The 22,799-nt window shown below is 41.9% G+C and overlaps 1 protein-coding gene across 1 annotated transcript; it reads left to right on the top strand.

Annotated features, from left to right (window-relative positions):
* The first annotated feature begins 289 nt into the window (after nucleotides 1–289).
* Nucleotides 290–16,452, top strand: LOC119496539 (galanin receptor type 1-like). The gene is made up of 3 exons (XM_037783923.1): nucleotides 290–1,264; nucleotides 1,356–1,421; nucleotides 14,809–16,452. Exons 1-3 carry the CDS (start codon nucleotides 596–598, stop codon nucleotides 15,127–15,129), a joined length of 1,056 nt encoding a protein of 351 aa, XP_037639851.1. The 5' UTR covers nucleotides 290–595; the 3' UTR covers nucleotides 15,130–16,452.
* The last annotated feature ends 6,347 nt before the right edge of the window (nucleotides 16,453–22,799 follow it).

Here is a 22,799-nt window from a genome sequence, read left to right as displayed (position 1 = left end):
GCACCCGAGCCATACTGTGTCAGAACTAATTGAGTCTGACTAAGAAAATTGCATTGGCCTCTGGCATCCAAATTGTACAGGATGGAATGATTTCAGAAACAAAACCTATCCACATACATATTCCTCTTTTTCCCCCTCAGCATTTCTTGGGAGGTGGTGGTAGGCTATACGGGCTGCTGACGTGAACGACACAGCCCAGCCCCCCCCCCCCCCCCCCGCTATAATGTGAGAGGAAAAAGTCCACACGCAAAGAAATCGGCACAGAGAGTGGATGAGCGCTGGCGGTGCGCAGACGCATCAGGTGCGCTCCAGGACAGAGTCTCCAAGACGCGCAGCGGCAACTCTGCTGCACGCTCTACACAGAACTACATAGCTTTTTATTTTTAAAACGTATTACTACTGTGAGGTGTAAGAATAAAGTGGGGGATTCAGCAAAAACTTGAGATAAAGGTACAAGAAAGCTAAATCTCCAGGAGCGCTCATGGAGACGCACCGGACCACAAACCCGCGCTCTTAAACCATCGCGCACAGACCTCCCGTAGGTCGTTTCTTTTTTGCAACGTTTCAAGTTCGTCTAAAGGTGAAAAACAGATAAATGATGAACTTGTCGGAGTCAGTTTGGCTCTCGGAGGAGCCGTGGAACCTCAGCAGTGCAGAGGAAGAGGACCAGAAACTTTTGTTCGGGATCGGAACGGATAACTTCATCACGCTGCTGGTGTTCGGGCTCATCTTCACGCTCGGTGTGCTGGGTAACTCCATGGTGATCACCGTGCTGGCCCGGAGCAAACCGGGCAAACCGAGGAGCACCACCAATATCTTCATCCTCAACCTGAGCATAGCGGACCTGTCCTACCTGCTCTTCTGCATCCCCTTCCAGTCCACCATCTACATGATGCCGACCTGGGTCCTGGGCGCATTCATCTGCAAATTCATCCACTATTTCTTCACCGTGTCCATGCTGGTGAGCATCTTCACCCTGTCTGCCATGTCCGTGGACCGGTACATAGCCATCGTGCACTCCAGAAAGTCCTCCTCTATCCGGGTGGCGAGGCATGCTCTGATCGGTGTGCTGGTGATCTGGATCCTCTCCCTGGCCATGGCTGCACCGGTCATGTATTACCAGAACATCTTCCACAGAGGAGAGAATCACACATTTTGCTGGGAAGTGTGGCCAGATCAGAACCAGAAGAAGGTCTATGTGGTTTGCACCTTTGTTTTTGGCTATGTGTTGCCTCTGCTGCTGATTTCCTTCTGTTACGCAAAGGTAAGGAAAGCTACATTGATTGATTGATTGATTATGGACATTTTTCATTTTGAATCAGAAATATATCTTACCTATATTTCCTTGCTTACAGGTTTTAAATCACTTGCACAAAAAACTAAGAAATATGTCCAAAAAGTCAGAGGCATCAAAGAAGAAGGTATGTATGAAGCTGTCTTTTGGAGGTTTGGGAGTGTCATGGATTACAGCCATATGTTAGCAAACCTGCCTGTGACTGTAATCAGAAACAAACACTGAATAAACACTGGATAACAGATGGACAGATGGGCTGATTTATAACCTGTTGACTCACTAAGAACTAAATCAATTTGCAGAAGTTGAAATAGCAAACAATGTGACTGTGAAATATCAACATTTTAAATCCGTCTGAGTCAAAAATTATACTTGAATTACTGAAAATACTAATTTTTTACTCATAAGTGTGAACACTTGAGTTCAGCATTACACAATTATCTGCTGCCATGATGATGATAATGTTGCCAAGATGATGATTTTGATGGTGAAATATGTCACTTTCACTCTTTACATATTTTGTTTAAGAAAAGGCTCACAAGTTGTACCATTACTGAAATACCCTTCATCTATCTGGATCCTATTCACTAAGCAGCAGCCTTTTCTTCTGTCGACATATGGTTCGATTCAAAGCAGGGGTCAGCGTTCTTGGCCTTTAGGAAGATATATATCACAGCTACGCTGACCCACAGTCCTGCTCACATTATTCAGCGAGGGGCTGATCTGTCTGCACCATATGCTCCAGGCTACCATTTCCTCCAAATTCAACAGGCGGTCGGAGGGAACTATTACCATTGTCTGTGTTGTTCCTTAGAGCCAGAATGATGAATATTAATGTTATAATGCTTACTGTTAACTGGCACACTCGAGCAAAGTGTGGCCAAAAGGCGACACGCAATCAAACTGCCATCAAGCCTTCATTATTCCCCATTTAGCTTTCCTGAGAGCCAGTTATCTGCTGTCGCCGGCTTGACTGTCTATCCGTCTGTCTATCTGTCTATGCGTCTGTCTATCCGTCTGTCTGTCTATCCGTCTATCTATCTGTCTGTCATTGTCCTTCACAGCTGGTCAGTTTAGCAGCACCATCTGATAACAGCCTTGTGCTATGAGCCCAGGAGTGCAGACTGCTGGTCTGCTGCTGGGAGGGGGAGGAATTGATGAGAGCGTGCTTTGATGTGCACCTTCTCCACACGCATGCTTTACTGCATGAGGCTTAAAACTGGAATTTCATATATTCTCATCATGATTTAGAGGGCTCACTGTGCAGAGCGCTGATGGAGAATACACAGAGGGGATGTTACACTGACAGCTTTGTGACACACAGTGCATTAAAGCCGGACTGAAATACATAAATTACCTCGGTAGGATGGCTACTGTTCAACTAGAACCAATGTCAGAACGGACTGTTTGCGCACACATATTAAATCTGAGTAAGGTATCAACAACTTCAATAGAAAAGGGTCACCGCCAGAAAAGTTGTTAGGCTCGGCGGCCAAGTGTCTATTTTTTTGTGGGGGTGGGGGTGCTGAGCAAAACTCAGAGGAGCGGCTTGTCACTGAAATAAGAATAGCTGGTCCACCTTAAAGGTCAGCCCACCTTAAGCGAGCCTGAGCCGAAGTTGGCGCTAACTTCGGGGCTAATGCTGCGTTGCAGACAACTCGGAGGTCGGAATTTTTCCAACTTCCGACCTCAAGGCATTCCAGGCGCACAACGTCAAATGTAAACAAAAACCATGGCTGACACTTCCATTGTTGTGTGAGTGCTTCTTCATGAAGTCGGGGTAGATGGATTTGCTTCCAACTCCCACTTTGAGTGGCGTTCCATTGCACTTTTTTCTGGTAGGAGGTCGGACATTTTTTGAGTTCCGAGTTGTCTGGAACGCAGCATAGCTTTAATCAGCAGGTTTATAGACCCTCATGTTAAAATGTCCATCTTTACAGCAGAAATGAACATGTTTACAGAATGGTACAAAAAACATTTTTGGTCTCTATAGCTAGTTTCTCCATTCATGACAACTGTATGGGGGTAGATTTTATATAACCCAATCGTTTAAATAATATTAAGGCTTAAAGTCAGGCATAATGAGGGCGTGGCTGCTTTGAGTGACAGGTGGGTGCTGTACCAGGCCGCATGTTCTGCTGCGTCACCTGGCCTGCCTCAGCTCCACCAACGATCCACCTCTTTGCCCATTTTTTAGATTAGCTAGACATTAATAATACATTGTGCATCAGGAGTCAAATAGATCAGCTAATTTATTGTTATTTTTGTGTATTATTAAATCTTTATTTATGCCACTGGTTTAGTTGGGTAGGTCTATGTGTAGGCTACTCTTTTACAGCAACAACCTGTCTAGAGTCACACTGAAAAATAGCGAAGAATAATAAACAGGAAACATAGTCGGTATACAAGCACTTTATAGACCAACAGAGTGCTTTGAAAAGGATTAGAAATAAACTGCAATATGAAAGCAATCCCTCAGAGCTGTTCTCACGTCCTTCCATGGTGTGAAATCAAGGTAAAGGTGCTGCCGGGCAAAACAACACTTTCAAGAGGAAACAAATCTTGACATGACACCTGTCCCGTCAGACGTCCCATTTTGACTCCCCGGCTGCTTTCTCTTTCACTCTGAACTGAGACGCTGTAAAAAGTTAACCTGGCTGTTCTGTTGGGAATCTTGTGTTGAACTAAGCATAACATGTAATATATCTTATCTCATTGCTGGTCAGTGTTACCTAATGATGCTACAGTGTCTACTAGCTGTCACCAATGTCAAAAATATAATGATAGTGCTCATAATCCATCTTTCACTGCTTTATGTTTACATTTAAAGGAATAGTCCAACATTTTGGGAACTGTTTGTGGCCAGAGGCATTATGTTTTCAGGTTGTCCGTCTGTCCGTCCGGACCATTCTTATAAACGTGATATCTCAGGAGCACATTGACGGAATTTCCTCTCAAGGATGAACTGGTTAGATTTTGATGCTCAAAGGTCAAAGTTCAGGGTCACTAGGACCTCACCTTTGTCTCATTCTCGTGATGTCTTGGGAATGCCTTGAGAAAATTTCTTCAAATTTGGCACAAACATCCACTTGGACTCAAGGATGAACTGATTTGATTTTGGTGGGTCAAAGGTCAAGGTCACTGTGACCTTACGTCTGTTCCATTATCGTGAAAGCGATATCTCATGAACGCCTGGCGGGAATTGTATTACACTTGGCACAAATAGCCTCCTGGACTCAAGGATGAGCTGATTAGATTTTGGTGGTCAAAGGTCAGAGGTCACAGTGACTATGACAATTTCACACACACGTCTAAAAGGACAAAATGATGAAGTGATGACATTTTAGGCAAACGTGGATGTAAACTGCAACTTGACTGGTTGGCGGAGGCATACAACCACGAGGCGATAACTCTAGTGTCCCATAGTTAGATGAAGAGATCAATACTATCATGTCTGTACTGTAAATATGAAGCTACAGCCAGCAGCTGGTTAGCTTAGCTTAGCATAAAGACTGGAAACTGCTAGCCTGGCTTTGTCCAAAGCTAACAACATGGGACAGCTGTGGCTCAAGGGGGTTGCCCACATGTTGTCCACAAGTGTCCTTGAGCAAGACACTGAACCCTAATCGCTCCAGATGGTCAGGCAAGTGCATTGCATGGTGGCTCGCTGCCATCGGTGCGTGTCTGTGTGAATAGGTGAGAAATTGTAAAGGGCTTTGGATAAAGCTCTAAAGCTCATAATATTGGATGTTACATCTGGCCAGCTGTTCAGGGTGTACCCCGCCTCTTGTCCAGTGACCGCTGGGATCTGCTCCAGCCCCCACACGTGTGTTTACAGATGGGGCTAATGGATGGATAATATGGTTGCCTAGCAATCTCATGTTAATGACAAGACTTCAGGAAGTCACTGCTCCACTTCAGGTTTTGTACAGATGAAACAAACAAGCTATAACGTGTTAATTAGTGAGCTTTAAGGTGCTTTCAGACAGTGATCGTCTCCTGTATCATTTCTCTCCATGTGGTTTCTGTGGTTTCCATGGTCACGCGGCAAGCTGCGACAGGAAGTTGAAAAAACATCAAAAATGCAGCTGCAAAGAGCATGCCCTCCCTCTCCTTGCCAACTTTTTCTTCTAGTCTTTATGCTAAGCTATGCTAACAATCTTCTGGATGCAGCTTCATATTTACTGTAGAGCTGCAACGATTTAATCGATTAGTGGTCAACTATTAAGTTAATCACCAACTATTTTGATAATCGATTAATCGGTTTCAGTAATTTTTTATGAAAAAGAAGTTAACATTCTCTGATTCCAGCTTCTTAAATGTGAATATTTTCTGGTTTCTTCACTCCTCTATGACAATAAACTGAATATCTTTGAGTTGTGGACAAAACAAGTCATATTGGACTTTGGGAAACACTGATTGACATTTTTTTATCATTTTCTGTCATGTCATAGACCAAACAACTCATCGATTCTTTGAGAAAATAATCAACAGATTAATCGGAAATGAAAATAATTGTTGGTTGCAGCTGTAATTAATGAGCGTGATATCGATCTTTCGTCTAACTCTCGGCAAGAAAGCGAATAAGCATATCTCCCAAAATGTCAAACTATTCATTGGAGCCTAAACTAATTGTGGTTGTTGTGAATCAGAGTAGTGTTATCAAAGAATTATGAGTTTGGTGTCATGTTTGCCAGCTCCTTTTATGTGCTGTCGTAAAGCATTAGCGGATATACAAGCAAGGGGTGTTTTTCAAAAAAGATCAAATGAGACAAATACATAAATTGCAGCGGGCCACATGGTGTCCTTGGCGGAGAGGAGAGAATTTGTTCAAATAAGTGTTTAATCAATAGTTTGTGTGGTGAGGCCTCTGCAGCTCAACACCAGGCCTGGGAAAGTGACAGCTGGGAAGAGCAAGGTTACTCCCACTGCTGTTGTGAAATACATCCAGACAGACTTCTTATCACCCTCAGCAGGAGTCAGCCTCCAAAAGTCAAACGAGACAAAGCTCCCCAAAAAGAAAATACATTAGTAATCGTCCTTAATCTTTCTGGAGGTCCTTTGTGCATAGATGTGACAAATCCGGTTTAGATAAATCTCTTTCCCCCTCTGGTTTTATGTCGTGTTCAGATTAAGAAAAAGCTGAAATGTTGTTGATATCTGATTTATGGCTTCTGGTTAACATTCTTGGGAATACCAGAGTGTTGGAGTTCATTTTATTTGGCAAACAATTATGTTTTTAATGAATTCTCAGTGTAGAACCAGAGGTTAAAAACTCAGTATAGGTTTAGGAGTTTTCTCTCAATGCTATGAGTCAGTCAGACATCCAGACGGAGCACACAGATGGTTATGGATAATAAGGAAAATTAATATTTGGCCAAGTCGTGGTTGAAATTGTTTAACAGCATCTGTAAACTGATACATGGACAGCTAACGACCAAACAGTTTCAGAGACCAAACTGAGACTTACAATGCTAACTGAATGAATTAACAGCGTCACTCAACATCACACTATCATTTCCCAGCGGCTTCAAAAGAACTGTATTTATTTAGGTATATTTTAGTTTAAAGGGCAGGTCCATCTGCATTCTGTACTGTTTTTTCAAATGGAAGCGCCCACTCAGTCATGACGTAGGTAACCAAATTAAGCTAATCGAAGCTAATCAATAAGGTTATGAATATTGTGATATAATGGCTTCAGTTCCCCATTGTAAAGGGCTGTCAGATGGAAAAAACGAAAACAATTATTTAAGCCACCAGTACGCTATATTTAGAATATTTTCAGTGCTTTACCTCGCCATCAGACAGCCTTTTCCGATGGGGGGAACTGAAGTCGTTATATTGCTCTCTTCAAAGCCAACAGACCAGACTCCATTCACAAAAGTAGTCATTTCACCTCGCAGAACACGGGAGTTTGCTGGTCTACCGCTGCATCGATCGGTTAGTTTGCTTGTGTCATTGTGTGACATTTGGAACCGAATTAACGTGGTGTCCACAAAGCAGTACATCGCTTAGTTTCCGTGATGGTACTCCTGTCTGCTTCTCCAAACTGGGAGCGTGCCGACCGCCATCTAAGTTACTATATGTAACATGAATACACTGACTAGAAGAATGTATATATACTGTACACGTAACGCTGCTACGCATGACGTCTTACATAAAATACAAAAATATAGATTAAGTATGTTTTAACTCCGTCCTGCTCCGGTTGAGAAGGTGACGGTACCCTTAACTTCAGTGACAAAGACAATACAACAGTTTACAACAAGCTCCTTTTGAATGGCTCATTGACTAGCATTAAGTTGGCAGTTAGTTTTTACTTTGTACTTTGTTTTCACACTCCGCTAATGTTAAAATACTAACCTTTGTTACAAACATCTTTATAGAGGGCTGAAGATAAAGGTCGATTTTTCCAGTACGTCTCACAGATTGGATTTCTTTAGTATTTTTTTTTTATAACAATAGAGAAGAGGAAGTGATGCTCTTCTGGGCATCCTTCTCTCATCCATATTGACTCGCACACCTGTAGTGCCCAGATAAGAAGTCTGCAGTTGGACTCTCCTCCAAACCCAACCAGTCTTATGGCTGCAATGCATTCTGGTCTATTGAAGCTGCTGTCAGAAGCAGCCTCAATACAAAGCATCCTCCAAGAAAATTGGCACCTTGTTCAACTGATAGATTTCTCCACCTCAAAGGGGATCTAAGACATCCTTTGATTGTGATGTCAAAAACCTGACGATTATCACAGACGCTTCACATATTTCCATTGTAGCTGAACTGAAAATAACTCAGCAAGATCTGTAGGCCTATATCTACATGTAGCCAGTTATTATGGGAACAGCAGAAATGTAATGTAGTACAGGCAGCCAAATGAGCCGTGAATCGCAGATCACATCACCATTTAATGTGTTTTTTTCTGTAAGGAGAAAATGCTTGTGTCCTGATATCCTGCTTTGACTTTAATCACTTGAATCACAAACTGAACTGTGACACACAAGAAGATGGATCATTGTAAATGTGATGTCAAAAACACATCTTGACAGCTTTTAACCAATTATTGGAAGCATTGCAGTGACCGGCTAACAGCTTTGGACAAAACATGGCTTACATGTAGAGAGACAGCGAGAGGCTTTTATTAGTTCAGTCTTCCTCTGCGGCGATGCTCCTGTTTATTTTAGCCTAACTGATGGCTCTCAGGGGGTTGAGGTGAAGATATGAATGTGTTATAGAGGCTATGCAAACAAATCATAGTTATTAACATGCTGCATGTAACTTGTGGGAACCTCTCTCTGGCTACTGTGTCTTTGTGTACTGTATGTAGCTGTATGTGTGTGCGCGTGCACGCACTTGCTCGTGTATTATGGTGGGGCTGATATCTCTGGCCAATATTGACCTTTCATTTCAAAATGAATATGGCCCACTCAGTGACATTTATCTCTGATATGATCGATAAGGTTTATTGTAAAACTGATCGATGCTGTTGCACTCAACTGAGAGAATTTCCCTTTGACATGATAATCATGAAGCATTTCATCAGACTTCACAAACATTTACACAGACATGCTATCGTTGTTGTCATACTGCTTATCAGTGGAGAGTTGCTACAACTTTTACTTTTTTGGAAAGTTTGGAGAGCTTTTTGCCATATTGACTTTCTTCTTTGTTCATTCTAGGGCTGCAAAATAATCGAATATTAATCGCGATCACAATTTTCGACTGCGATATTGATGTTTAAAATGTGTCAAATCAAACGCTTCCTAAACTAACAGCCTGCCACTGGGGAGCGATCACGATATTTTCACTTCACTTTTTGGGGAGCGGCGGCAGCCTGTGAAAAACGTTCCTGAATGTTGCGTCTGCAGTGAAGAGTTACATACTGTATATTACTCGTTCTGCCCGTCAAAATGGAAATGCACTGAATTCAGGTGCAGAAGAACCTTATTTTAAGTCTTATTTTGATGCAAAGATTTGTACATTAGCAGGAATGTAGCACAATACAGAAATGAGAGCAGAGCTCTGTTTTATTTAAATGTGAAAGTGTAATAAAAAATATTTTATCCCTAAAATTAATGAATAATCGTGATAAATAATCGTGATTATCATTTTGGCCATAATTGTGCAGCCCTGGTTCATTCTACTGCATACATTTTTGTCTCTCTCTCAACCCCAACCACTTATCCGGGGTCAGGTCGCGGGGGCAACAGCTCCAGCAGGGGACCCCAAACTTCCCTTTCCCGGGCCACATTAAGCAGCTCTGACTGGGGGATCCCGAGGCGTTCCCAGGCCAGTGTGGAGATATAATCTCTCCACCTAGTCCTTGCTCTTCCCCGTGGCCTCCTCCCAGCTGGTCATGCCTGGAACACCTCCCTAGGGAGGCGCCCAGGGGCGGGGAGGAGGAATCCTTACTAGATGCCCGAACCACCTCAGTCGGCTCCTTTCAATGCAAATGTCCTTCGTCCCTCACAAATGACTGAGCTTCTCACCCTATCTCTAAGGGAGACGCCAGCCACCCTCCAGTGAAAACCCATTTCGGTCGCTTGTACCCACGATTTAGTTCTTTGGGTCATGACCCAGCCCTCATGACTATGGGTCATCACGAAGACTGACCGGTAGATCGAGAGCTTTGCCTTCCGGCTCAGCTCTCTTTTCGTCACAATGGTGACCCCCGATTGACCCGCTGTTCCGATTCTCTGGCCAATCTCACGTTCCATAGATCCCTCACTTGCGAATAAGACCCCGAGGTACTTGAACTCCTTCACTTGGGGTAAGGACGAGGCACATACATTTTTGTAATGTTAGCAAACAGTCGCCTGTTTACATATCCAGCAGACACAGAGCAACATTAGCATTCATTTGGAGTCTGGTTTTTTAGCCACCTGGTGAATTTAAGTCTAATATTCACTCTCCTTTTCCTGTTTTGCTCTCCATCAACTCCTGAGGGAAATACCTGTCTCTTTAGATGCTCCACTATATCCATCGTCTAGCTAGTCCCTAATTTCACATTGCCGAACTGACATTTGGTGGTAAGCCGGTAGTGCACAGTGGATTTACTGTATCAGAGCGTTTTTACCCTGAAAAACAGCTGCTGACTGCTGCTTCACTGATGAGAGCAGTGAGACGGAGCCAAACAGTAGCCTAAAGGTTGGGAATTAACATAGCCCTGTCTTTTCAAACATCAAATGTTCCCACATTCAACAACTAAAGCAGAAAACACCTTTGTGTATCATTCTGAGACACTACTTTTACACTTTTCAGACATGCTTTTGTGCTTTTGGGTACAAAAACAGAACGTTTCAACCCTTTATCGTCTCCGTCATCATGAGCCCATGTTGTGTTGACAAGTTTTGTTCAAGGCTGCAGAAATGTAACATTCTGAATGCAGTATGTAATTCTGATGTGTAAAATGACACACAAGACTTCTATTTGATATAATAGTGCGGCCATAAAAGATTGCATCTTTGGAATATTTCACCCAATAGAATCGTGGTATCACTTCAGCGGAGTGTTGGAACAAGTAGATACAGAATTCACTTTATTTGAAGGGATGTGCAGAAGACTGACATGACACCGTCTTAACCATGACATGACATTACACCTGTCATGATCATGACAGAGTCTTCATGAATGTTTAGGACTGGTTGGTTTTGACATTGACTGTCATGAGACCATTACAATTGTGTCATGAATAATTCCCTCAACTACACTCGAACCTCAAATACAACAAACCGAAGCACATGGCTAATTATTATGCAGAACGACATCACCAGAACTTCCCAGTAGCATTATTTTTTCCTACTATGGTATGGACCCGCCCTACTTTGCCTCTGACTGGCTTACCCTAAACCTAACTAATCTCACTCCTCATGCCTAAACCCAACCAACCCAACCAATAAAAGCAGCGAGTACTTGCCAAACTGTCTGTCTGTTATCGAATATTGTCAGCGCGATATCTCAAAAGTTATTGGCCAAGGATGATGCTCAGGGAACATGGGGCTGAGGGAGCATGGGGCCTAATTTAGATGGAAAAATAATTCATAGGCCCGTGTTCACTGGGAGCAGCAAGTAAAGCTATCCGTCCATCACTCCGCAAATCACCCCTTCAAATAAAGTGTTACCCACAATTCATATGGAACATTGTCAAAGGACAGTTGTGAAAAGACAGTTTTTTTCTGTGCTACTCAAGGGGAAATGTAGTCAGACGAATCTGGTTACTATGGCAGCTTCAAATACGGCAGCATCAATTCAACATTGGTCAACAAAAGCCCGTATCAGTCAGATGTCTGTATGTACGTTCATCATTTCTGCATGCATTTATCCACGTCTCTTTTTGTGCTGTTTATTATTATTATTCTGTCTCTGTAGCTTTTCCTGGTCACTTACATCAACTCTGTGATTTCTGATACATGCTCAAATGTCTAGACTGGACATGTTTTAGCATGTTTTTTTTTTGTGTTCCTTGAAGAAAACTACAGAGATTAGGAGCAGCATTTTCTAATTAATTTATGACTCCTCAGTTTTTTTTTCTACAATGGGAACTAATTGGTGCTGAAATAAATCCACTTGCCACCTAGAAATGCAGAGGAGAGGCTCAGCGGATCAGACAGCATGTAATTAGTTTTTTTTTTATGATGACACTTTCCAGCTGTAGCTTTTGGCTTTACTGATAGTCTTGCCTAAAGTAATAACATCCAATACTCTCCTCTCAGACATTCCATAAAATGGGTTTGACATAATTGGCGCACTAAGTTTCAGCATTTTGAAACATATCTGGTCATTTTTTACATTCTTGTCAGTGTTAAACGTATAAAGACCCGAGGCCCAACAAGCCTTATGGATGAGAAGCTTCAAAACAGACCTACAGGATCTTTGTAATCCTGATACGTAGCTCTGTAGAGAAGTACAAGACTGGAAAATGGTTCCATTATTTTCTTTTCACCCACAAGTGTGCCACGTCATCTATAATAAGTACTGTACAAGTGAATAATTCTGATATGAGGGCGATCTAAACATCTACAGTATTGCAGCTGGATCTGAGTGAAACGTCAGATAGGATAATGTGATTAATGTGGTTCTGGTCTGTTTAATGCAATACAATTAAGGGTTTCATACGTTTTATAAGGCCCTGAATGAGTATGAAATTGAATGCACATGGCTCAACTGTATCTATTGGTTTAAGTAGGAACTGCAGTACAGCTAATATTCATCAATTTAAATCTGCATTAATCAATATTATTAAATGTCAGTGAGCTAAATGATGTATTTTCGCATCTTTTCGCTCATTATTTTGGTTTTTCTTCCTTGCACCATGTGGCAGATGGGCAAGGTCAGTCACTAGCTGGTGAACATACAGTAGTGGATCATATCTTGGCTAAAGAGCAGATATGTTTCTCAGGAGTTGGTAAACGGGGTTAAAAGCAGAGAGGATATTGGACCTACGTTCGCCAGATTGCCAGAAACGCGACTCCGTACGAACACTAATGTTGCTCTGTGTCTGCAGGATGTTTAAATAAGGCAACTTTTGCTTACACGTTTGTCATGACTACAATGATAATATGCCAAAAAAAACAAATGAAGGAAAATATTTTGGCATGTTGCCCAACTTAGCCCTTCCGTAAAGACAAAACTGACTTAGCACCATGCTAACACATCTGCATACACTAAGCTTCATAACAACACTAATACATACCAGTAACTCAGTATAGTTGATGTACTGTACGCAGGTTCATTTCTGTATTTTTACGTAAACAATTAAGTATGTATCTGCTGCCAAGTGAGTTCAAACCTTACAGTGTCACTTTGCCCAGGTACTTCACTCTTCTTTAAAACATGTTAATAACAGAATTATTCAGTGAAAGTAATGAAAATCATTAACTACAGTTGGAGCAAAGAAAATGTTATAGTCCACAGATGATATACGGCAAATTATTTGTTGTATCGCAGCACAAGATGGAATGAGAATAAAGACTAACGCGGCGCACACACTACACGATAATCAAGACGATTCTGGGCCCGATTCCCCCCCCCACCACCCCTTCCTGATAATCGTCAGCAAAGCCACGATTTCATGATGGCTTTAAAGATTATCTTTCCAGATATGCCTGTGTAGTGAGATATGTTAAGAGTGTTTTTTTTTACATCCCCCGATGGGCTTGGAAGTCCATCCTGGATACACCTGGACAGCTGATGATGCAGTCACATGAGAAAGAACGATAACCAATTGAGAACCAAGGTGACTGAAGTGCAAGGACAACAACTGGTTTACGCAAAACACGAAGCATAAAGTAATAAGATGGACCTCAGAAATGGAGGACCAACTTGATGATTTGTGGCAACAGCACTAGTGTAATTTAAAGCTGAAGTAGGCGAGATTGTAGCAAATGTGATTAAAAAAAAGATATTTTTATAAAACGGTCGCTATATCGTGACAGTAGTACAAGAAACAGGTAACCTGAAAAAAAATCATGTTCCTCTGTGTCCTCCGGTGCTCCTAACGGCATCTGCAAGATTTCACAGACCGGAGGAAAACAAGCAGTAAGAGCTGATCCGAGGTCTGCTGTCCATCTGCCGTCTATGAGAGCCGGCTGTTAATCAATCGCATCAAACGGTCAAACTAGGCAGCGCTGATCAAATATGAATCAATATTCTGTTACTGTAATGCCTATTTCTCTCCTCAAATGTTTTCAGAATCATCTTGTAGTGCACGGTTTAGTTGTAAAATGAGAAAGTTTGTGACGCGGCCACTATTGTAAAATCTGGTGAAGGAATGCCAAGTTCCGGTGACATGACCAGAGCACAGCCAATAGGAACGATCTCTCTCTGAAATGACCTGTGATTGGTCAAAGTCTCCCGTCACGGGCTAGATTTTTTAAAGCCTGAAAACAGAGCCATGAGGAGGAGAAGAAGTCTAGTTATCTCTCAGAACACTTGAATTACAATATGCTGAAAGGTTATTATGGAATTTTTGCCCAATGATGCCAAATATATACTGCCTACTGCCACTTTAACGTGTCTCCATGACTTCATCCATTATTTTTCTTTTTTTCTTCGTGAATTTTCAGTGCAAAAACTAACATTGCTAATTCTTCTTGCCCGTCTTGGCATGTTTGTTTACGATTGATCGCAGGAGATTTTGCGAGATTTTGCGAGATTTCCGTTTTTTGTTTTGGTCAGGACTCTTGTTGTTCATGAATGGAATCTGTTAGTGTGTTTTGTGCTGTTTTGGCCAAATCTTTGCTCATCACACACTATAGGAACAATACTGTTAAATTTAACACAACATGTCATTATGGGTGGGTCTTTCACATTTTCAAAATCTTAGAGATTTGAAAGATCTTTTAGTTGGTGCAAGCCTTAATAGAGCAGCAGAATAATAATTACAGTAGAAAAACGTACTTTATTCCTTTATCCTGAATAAGACTTAAACCTGAGTACAGCTTTAGTGTTGTCCCTCTTGTCCTGGACGGCACTGACTAACTCTCTCTCCTACTCCTCTCTCTGTCCTCTGTGGCTCTCAGACGGCTCAGACGGTCCTGGTGGTGGTGGTGGTGTTCTGCCTCTCCTGGCTCCCTCATCACGTTGTACACCTGTGGGTGGAGTTCGGGACCTTCCCGCTGAACCAGGCCTCCTTCGTGCTACGGGTGGCCGCCCACTGCCTAGCGTACAGCAACTCGTCCGTCAACCCGGTCATCTACGCCTTCCTGTCAGAGAACTTCAGGAAGGCTTACAAGCAGGTGTTCAAGTGCCAGATCGGTAGCAGTGACTCCCCGCTCAACGACATCAAGGAGATCCGCAGCAAAGTGGACACGCCGCCCTCGACTAACTGCACCAACGTCTGACTGTGGAGGCTGAAAATGAATTACGGCGACTGTCTCACTGAAACTTACGTAAAGTCATAGTGACAGAGCCATCAGACATGTGTGGGTTGTGTGGGTTTTTTCTTGTAGGTAAGTACGGTTGCTCGGATATCACTACAGCTGTACTGTTCCACATGAGCACTGTTCATTAGACCTGGACCAGAGGAGAGGAGATAAAGCCACTGTGGCTGCAGGGCATCGTTACTCCCTCTTTGATCAGTCCTCTGTTTTCTTCTTTCATAATAAATCCTGTGTTAGTCTGAAACTCAGGAAAATGATCCTCTCTCTGAAGTGAAACTCATTTTGATTGTAGACACTATTTACATATGTCACATCACGGTATATTTCAAGCCAATACATAAAAAATATGAGGTCGTTGTACTTTCAGACTTCAAAAGTATTAAAAATCATCATTTCAAGATTATTATTGCATCATATTGAGTCACAGGATAATCATCTGCTGAAGTAAAACTGTTTTTTGAAGGTGTCTTTTCTGTCTGAAGAGCAGTGTTGGGCATCGCTTTGTAACGTTTTACAGAATTGTGGTTATTCAGGAACGAGTGAGGGGTTATAATTTAAATTGAACAATCCCAGTAACGTTCTATTGCTTTGAGGCTCAGAGGGTTCGGCTTGTTTGCTGTTTCACCAGGAGTTAGATGGTGGGATGTGCATTCAGTAGAGACACAGCACCGGGACATTTTAGCTTGGTCAACTAGAGGCAGGAGCTGGAGGAAGCTATAGCCACTATGAAAAGAGAAGAAATGTGGGTCTTTTCTAACTCCGGAGTCGGAGGAGGTGTGAACGGTGGACGGACTACATTGGCCGGTTTCACAAGATAGACTTTGACTATAGAGCTACAGTAACTAGTTGTCAGACCTCAGTTACTGTGGATGTCTAAACGCATCCATTGCACAAAGTTGTCTAGTAATTGACTATTTAAAAGAAAACTAATTTGCCATGAATTCTGGTTCGTGTTTGTCAACTAAAAAACATGACTGACAGAGAAACCACGTCAAACTGCTCAGCCTCCTTCACTTCAGCAGAACATGTTGACCCTTAAGGCTGTTACACACCGTAGCGTTTTTTTGTGCAATCAGTTCGCACGTCAATATCTTTTTTTCAAACTGTTGTTTTTGTTATGAGTACTTTCATACAGAATGGTGAATATTACATGGCGAAAAAGTAACGTAATTTTATTTTATTTTTTTCCGATTTTCTTAGCTTTCGCATCTCGAATAAAGGCATTCAACTAATCACGTTGTGCAGAACGGGTTGAGTTGCATCTATTGGTGCCTTCAAATGAAACTCGTGAGCTTGTGTTTACAACACGGGAAGTCGTGTACACGATATGCGTGGTGTTCAAGTGGTTAAGTCATGAAGAACACCGCTGCTAAGGCAACGGCAATATTAATGTTACTGCTAGTGTCTAGAAGCACGGATTCTAACAATTTAGCAAGCTAGCAAGTGGGTAACATTATGCAGGAAATACAAAGGTATAATAACGGAGGAGAAAGAAGAAGTCTTTGGGAATATCAACAGTTTCTTCAGACCTGTTAGGAAATTACGAAGAAAAACAATATACGGCTAAAATTACAATATATTAACTTATTATGCACCGAAAAAATTACAAAGCAAGACGGCAAACTTTATTACTCCTTTCAAACTTGACAAAGGCAGCACAGACCAGAGCCACTCCTTCCGTCTTACTTTTCACAATAAAAGCCCTAAAGCGAAATTCAACTGTTACAAGGACGTTTTACTGTGAAAATTCTCAAGAGTGTACCAAAAAAACCTTTCCAGTAGCATGAAATCTCAATGCACTGCAGACCTGTAGCATAGCTGGGTGGCAAGGCAAAGGCTCAGTACTCCTGCTAACTCATCTGTCAGGCTTTTGATAGTTTCCTCGGGCAAAGAAAAAGGACGGACAGTGTCCTCGCTGCAGTATATTTCCAACAGGCTTACTGTGGTCTCTGAAAACTCTGTCCCCTTCTCATTGCTCACTCCACAATATTATCAACAGACCTCAAATCATGAGCCATGTTTTCCTTTTTTTGTCTTTGGGTATCACTGGTCAGTTGGTGCCACTGATTATTACAAACGTATTTGTCACCATGGAACCATGTCTCTTAAGGTGTATTCACATTATCGCAGAAAAAACGCCTCCTCAATTATTGTAAGTTTCTGAAATTTGCACAACTACGATAAAAAATCAGGCCTTATCGAGATCAGATGAAATATATATATATATATATATATATATGTTTAGCACCAAGTGTTCCGAAGTGTGAATACGTCTTTATTTCTTTTCTTTAGTTCTCACTTTTTAGGTTTAAAATAAGTCGGTCTTTATTTTTTGTGAAACTTAAACTAATCTAAGAGCAAAATTAAGGCTGGCTTAACACTACAGACAATATCTTTGTGAAACCGGACCCTGGAGTGCAGCATGCAGGTCACATACCTCCATACTGTGGGTTGACCCCCTTCTTAAACTACAACAACTCGCTTTCCTATCTCTTCACATTAATTACAGAAGATGCAACGTGTGTGTGTGTGTGTGAAGTTTTAGTGTTGTTAAAAGGTGCATCGGAACTATTCTAAGTAACAAAAGTAATGTAAAGGAGTATTTCATTTGAGGCATTTTTCAGGTAACTTGCCCAACACTGCTAAGAAAAGGTCGCCACTGTAGATAAGATAAAAAACCTCCCATTGTCATTGCACTCAGTATGATTAAAGGCTGTTTTTTAAAGGGGATGTATCATGAAAAACGCACCTTTTTTTTTTTAACTTGTGTTCATACATTTGGGTATCTGGAATGCCTACCAACCCACAAATTGTGAAACAAGACAACCCAGTCAGTTTTGTGTGGGCTTGAGAAAAGCCTTTGCAAAGGTGCACCGTGTTTTTCTAGTAAGCCAATCAGAGCAGACTGAGCTTTTACAGGAAAGGGTCTAAAGGCGCTAAAACGGAGCGTTTCAGACAAGAGGGGTGAACACAGGTATATTCAGACAGACAGTAGGAGGAAAATAATATGTTTTTTTAATATTAAAACATGTTTTAGTAGAAATCCAAAAATACAAGTATGAACCTGAAAATAGTCATGATACATCCCCTTTAAATTGGCTGTAAATATTATGGACACTGAAGCTGATATTCACGTATGCCTCACTATATTTGGCTGTTATGCTATGTTAACAGTTTTCACATTGTATCGTGCTGTACAACTGAGCCAGGCTGTTGGACATATATGAAGCCTGATGCTGTTTTGCACGCTTTCCGGTAGACATCTTTCTAACCACAAAAACAATGAAGAATCCCGATGTTGTATGCTATACGTATGTGATGTGCCAAGCCTCTCCACATAGCTGATACAGATGATGATGCTCATTCTATTCCTTCACAGGACTGAGGACATTTTTTTTCTTTTTAAATGGGACATGTGCATGGAAATGCAATCCAGGATGGTGTGAGTGACATGGCTAATTGTTGGTGAGATTACACATTATGGCAATGTGAATTAATGGAATTTCTGTGGCAGATGATACAGATGTGGAACACAAATAGAACCCATATAAAGAGCACATGAACAAAAGCATATAACACTTCAGATTATGGCCCACAGGTTACAGTTTAATTATTTAGTATACACGAGGTATCAGTATAATACTTAATGCATACCTATACTGTTGGGGGTACTGGCGGGACACTGGTCGACGGCGGCCAGGCACAATGAAACAGGAACTCTACTGACTGTAATGATGCCTCCCACGAGAGTTTGCGACAAATGGTTCACGAGTTGTGAAAGCGGACAGGGTTAAAGTGTAGGGGGCGGGATAACCAACACCAATGAAACAGGAAACTCTATCCTGAGTGCAAAGATCCTCCCTCTTCTATCTAGAGCCCCTTTCACACAGAATGTTCAAGGTGGGATTGTTGTGCCGTTATTCCTCCTCGCTGTTCTGTATGAAAGGTACCGAGGCGGAATGGGAGGGGACAGAGTTGTTCTGTCTCTGCGTCCGGCAGCGGAGGTTGTCACAGAGCCGAGCCGACGCCTGTGTGAAAGGGACAGCCGGCATGGCGGGACTACCGCCCACGCACACACACTAGACGCCGACGCTGTTGTGTTAAACACCTGTACACCTTTTTTGCTCCGTGATGCCGGCCGTGCTATTTAAAATCACACACCGAGGCAGCATTACACCGTCCTTGGTTTTGTTTAGTGTGAAAAAGTAAAGCCGGCATAACGACGGATTCTTCTCTACGGCAGCATTGCGGAATATCTGTGTAAAAGGGGCTTATGACAAATGGTTGTGAAATGGGACGGGGCTAACGTGTAGGGGGGGCGGGGCGATATCCTCATAACCAATGAAACAAGAACTCTCTGCTGAGTTTAATGATGCCTCCCACGAGAGTCTACCATGGATGTATTAAGAGAACTTGATACAGCGTTGGAGGCGGGGCCTCGTTCATTCCTATGAAAGTTGATCAGTGGGCGCATGAAGCCTTAATGGCTCGACTTCCGTTTGGAAAAGTACCCGGATCTTGGGCACATGGAACATGCGCAGTAGCGTCTGTACGGTCACATGACTTGGTCACGGGGTCCTAACGTCACGCCGTCGTCATGGCTTGCGCTCCAGTCTCGGTCTGGGTCTCATTCACATGAATGGAGGAAGAGAAATAACTCTGGATTCAGCTATTAGTGCGTTTTACAACTTTAAAAACTTCATTTTTATACTGGGGAGTTGATTAATAAAAAATTATCCGCTGAGTTACAGATGTCTCTCTCCCAATGTAAGTCTATGGGAAAAGTTTTTTGGGCCCAATGGCATCACGTGACTAATTTGGAAGTTGCAGTACCGCCGTTTGACCACTACGAAAGTCTGAATCGACAACCGGCGCACTTCCACGGGGCTTGTGCCAAACGGTTCACGAGTTATGAAAGAGGGCGGGGCTAAATTGTTTCTAAGGGGACGCTATTGAGCCATTTTGCCACACCCAAGCTGGAGACCCCTAAAATCTGAAAATGTTCCACCATGTCTGATGCGTGTGATACAAAGTTTAATAATAATTCCTTCAGTTTCAAGTTTCAAAAAAAATGCAGGCATGACAATTCCTGCTGAAAAGTAACATTAACTAAGAAACCATTACTTTATGGTAACAGGACACTAAAAGCACTGAAAATGTGTGTGAAAGCTCCTTTACTCACACTGTAAATCCTGGCTATGCAGGCTGCAAAATAAAGCACTTCTTGTAACCACTTTATCAAGTCAATTACAATTACAGTAATAATTGGGTTTGAGCGTTGTAATATGCAGAATTACTTATTCATAATCACCCCAACAATGAAAAGAGATGAAAAGAAAAGATATTTACACTGTAATATGTGGGTTATATTCTTAAAGCGTTACCATCAAATTCTGCAAATATAACTTTCTAGACCATCATTTCTATCTAAGTACTAAAAAAGCAAAAGATTTCTATTTTAACGTGACATTAAGAAGAGCATGTGGAAGCAAACACAGCTGACTGAGGACATGCAATAGAGGTGCTCTTTCTAACGGAAGATTATCGAGGGATTCACATTTCTTCAGTTTTATTCATTCATTCGTTCACTGATACGGTTTGTACAGCTCTTCAGTGCTTTACGTGTTCTACTGAGGTTGTCCTGGTGTGTCTTTTCAACCTTGTCGTGCCGTTTAAAATCAAATCATTTACCAGAGTAGGAAAAAAAAAAGATGATTTTCTTGTCTGTTTAATCTTTCTGTGCTTGAAAATGCAACATGTGAGAAACAGTTAAGCTTCTTGAAATACTCAATATCTGGATGGTATTTTGAAAACATATCCGGGCTTTTGATTGTGTGTTTATGCAGTGCTACTTATATTATACAATTATATTAAACTTTGTGGCATTTCCTTGAAGAAATCTTTTATTCCAATTTGCATTTTTTTCAAATTCTTGTTTTCTCACAAATGAAAATCTCTCTCGTGTCTCATTGGGACTTTCACTTTTATGAAAGCAGCTTTTCTTCTGCCTCACTGACACAAAACAACAACCCTCACCTCCCTCACTGCCACAATAGGAAAAACAGCAGAGAGTTCCCACCAGTTGGGTTCCCCTCCAGAGTTTTGGTTTTGTTGATAACACTCTAGAGGAGGACATTTCCTGGCATCAGCTAACCTAATGATCCCTAAGAGGTCTGAGGAAACGGTCTGTCTTCCCATGATGCCTTGTACTGTAAATATCAAGGCAACAAGGGATCTTTTTCAGGGTAACTCTATTAGCAAAGAAAGCATGAAATAGATTAGATTAGATTTTGTACATGGGGAAAAAACTCTCCAACCAAAGCATATCAGACACAGCTGATGACTCTGTAACTAGAAGCAGCAGTTGTATCCACAGGTGCTCATTTGAAATGAAATTACACAAGGGGGCATTTAGTTATTGGCATGAAAATCAGGTCCAGAGGAAATAAGGGACATGACTGTTTTTACCATTAACATTTGACCAGAAGTAGATGAAACCACATGGAATCAGACTTTTTTTACGGGGTCGGTTACTGTGTCAGTAAACCTGACCCACCAGATGGTTTGTTACACAGAACCATCTGAGAAGCCGTAATTGAAAACTGTTGGAAAAAGGGCATGGCCACTTGTGATTGGATGAACCATCTGTCAATGAAACTCTTACCGAATTCATTCGAGAGAAGAGCGAAGTGAGCGAGCGTCATTCTTTGCTCTTCTTTCACCTGAAGAAATACTCATCCATCGCATCTAAGCAACCTCTTAAGTAGTCGCCATTGTTGTTAGAACAAACAGTCGCCACTCCGACTCGTCTCACACTACGGTCTCACACACACCTGAGCCACGCTCGCAGCTGCCAGTCGCTCCTCAGAGGACGCTGATTGGTCCGTGAGCTGGCTTGCTGGACACAGACTCAATAAGCTATGGCCTGCTCAACAGCTATAGCCTACAAGAACTTCTTCTAAGGCAGAAGACATACTGTAAGCGCCTGCCTTTTAAGATTCCCTGCTTAGCTCAGTTTGCACTACTAACACAGAGTAAACACGTTTTTGAAGGTAGAGAAGTAAGAATTTTAATTAAAAAATGTCACAGAGGGCGAGCTGTACCTAAAGCAAATAAAATGGTTGAGTTAAGCCCCGTCCACACGAGGAACGTCAGCAGCGCGTGGCAGCTGCGTTACCTGTTGTTCTTTATTTAGGCATCCGTGTTAACAGGTTAGAGCAGCCACACTGCCCGCGTGAGAGGTCTCGCCTATTTTTTGACGCGTGCCGCGCGGTTCACAGCAGCAACAGACAGTGAAGGTGATCTATTGACAGTATATTGACATCATATCAGCTACATTACTACAGTTTCCATGTCTATCTATACAATATGTTACAGAGATGAAAAAAGTAATGATTTATTTTTAAATCAACACTTCCTGCTTTCATTTCAAAACAAAAGCCTTCAAGCGTTTTTTTCTGTGGATAGAATTCCTTAATTTGTTAACACAAGGCTTTTATTCTGGAATATGTGCAGGAAAGTGCTGTGGAACATGCAGTGACTTGCACGGTCCCATTGATTATAAAGTAAGGGTTTTAATCAACACTTCCTGCTTTCATTTCGAAATAAAAGCCCTCAAGTGTTTTTTCTGT

This window comes from Sebastes umbrosus, chromosome 11 (genome assembly GCF_015220745.1).
Source record: "Sebastes umbrosus isolate fSebUmb1 chromosome 11, fSebUmb1.pri, whole genome shotgun sequence".
NCBI lineage: Eukaryota > Metazoa > Chordata > Actinopteri > Perciformes > Sebastidae > Sebastes > Sebastes umbrosus.
This window is presented reverse-complemented; position numbering and strand designations above follow the sequence as displayed.

Coding starts and splice junctions, on each gene's coding strand:
- LOC119496539 (XM_037783923.1), top strand. CDS start 596: ATGATGAACTTGTCGGAGTCAGTTTGGCTCTCGGAGGAGCCGTGGAAC. Junction 1,265..1,355: donor TTTCCTTCTGTTACGCAAAG/GTAAGGAAAGCT, acceptor CCTTGCTTACAG/GTTTTAAATCACTTGCACAA. Junction 1,422..14,808: donor CAGAGGCATCAAAGAAGAAG/GTATGTATGAAG, acceptor TGTGGCTCTCAG/ACGGCTCAGACGGTCCTGGT.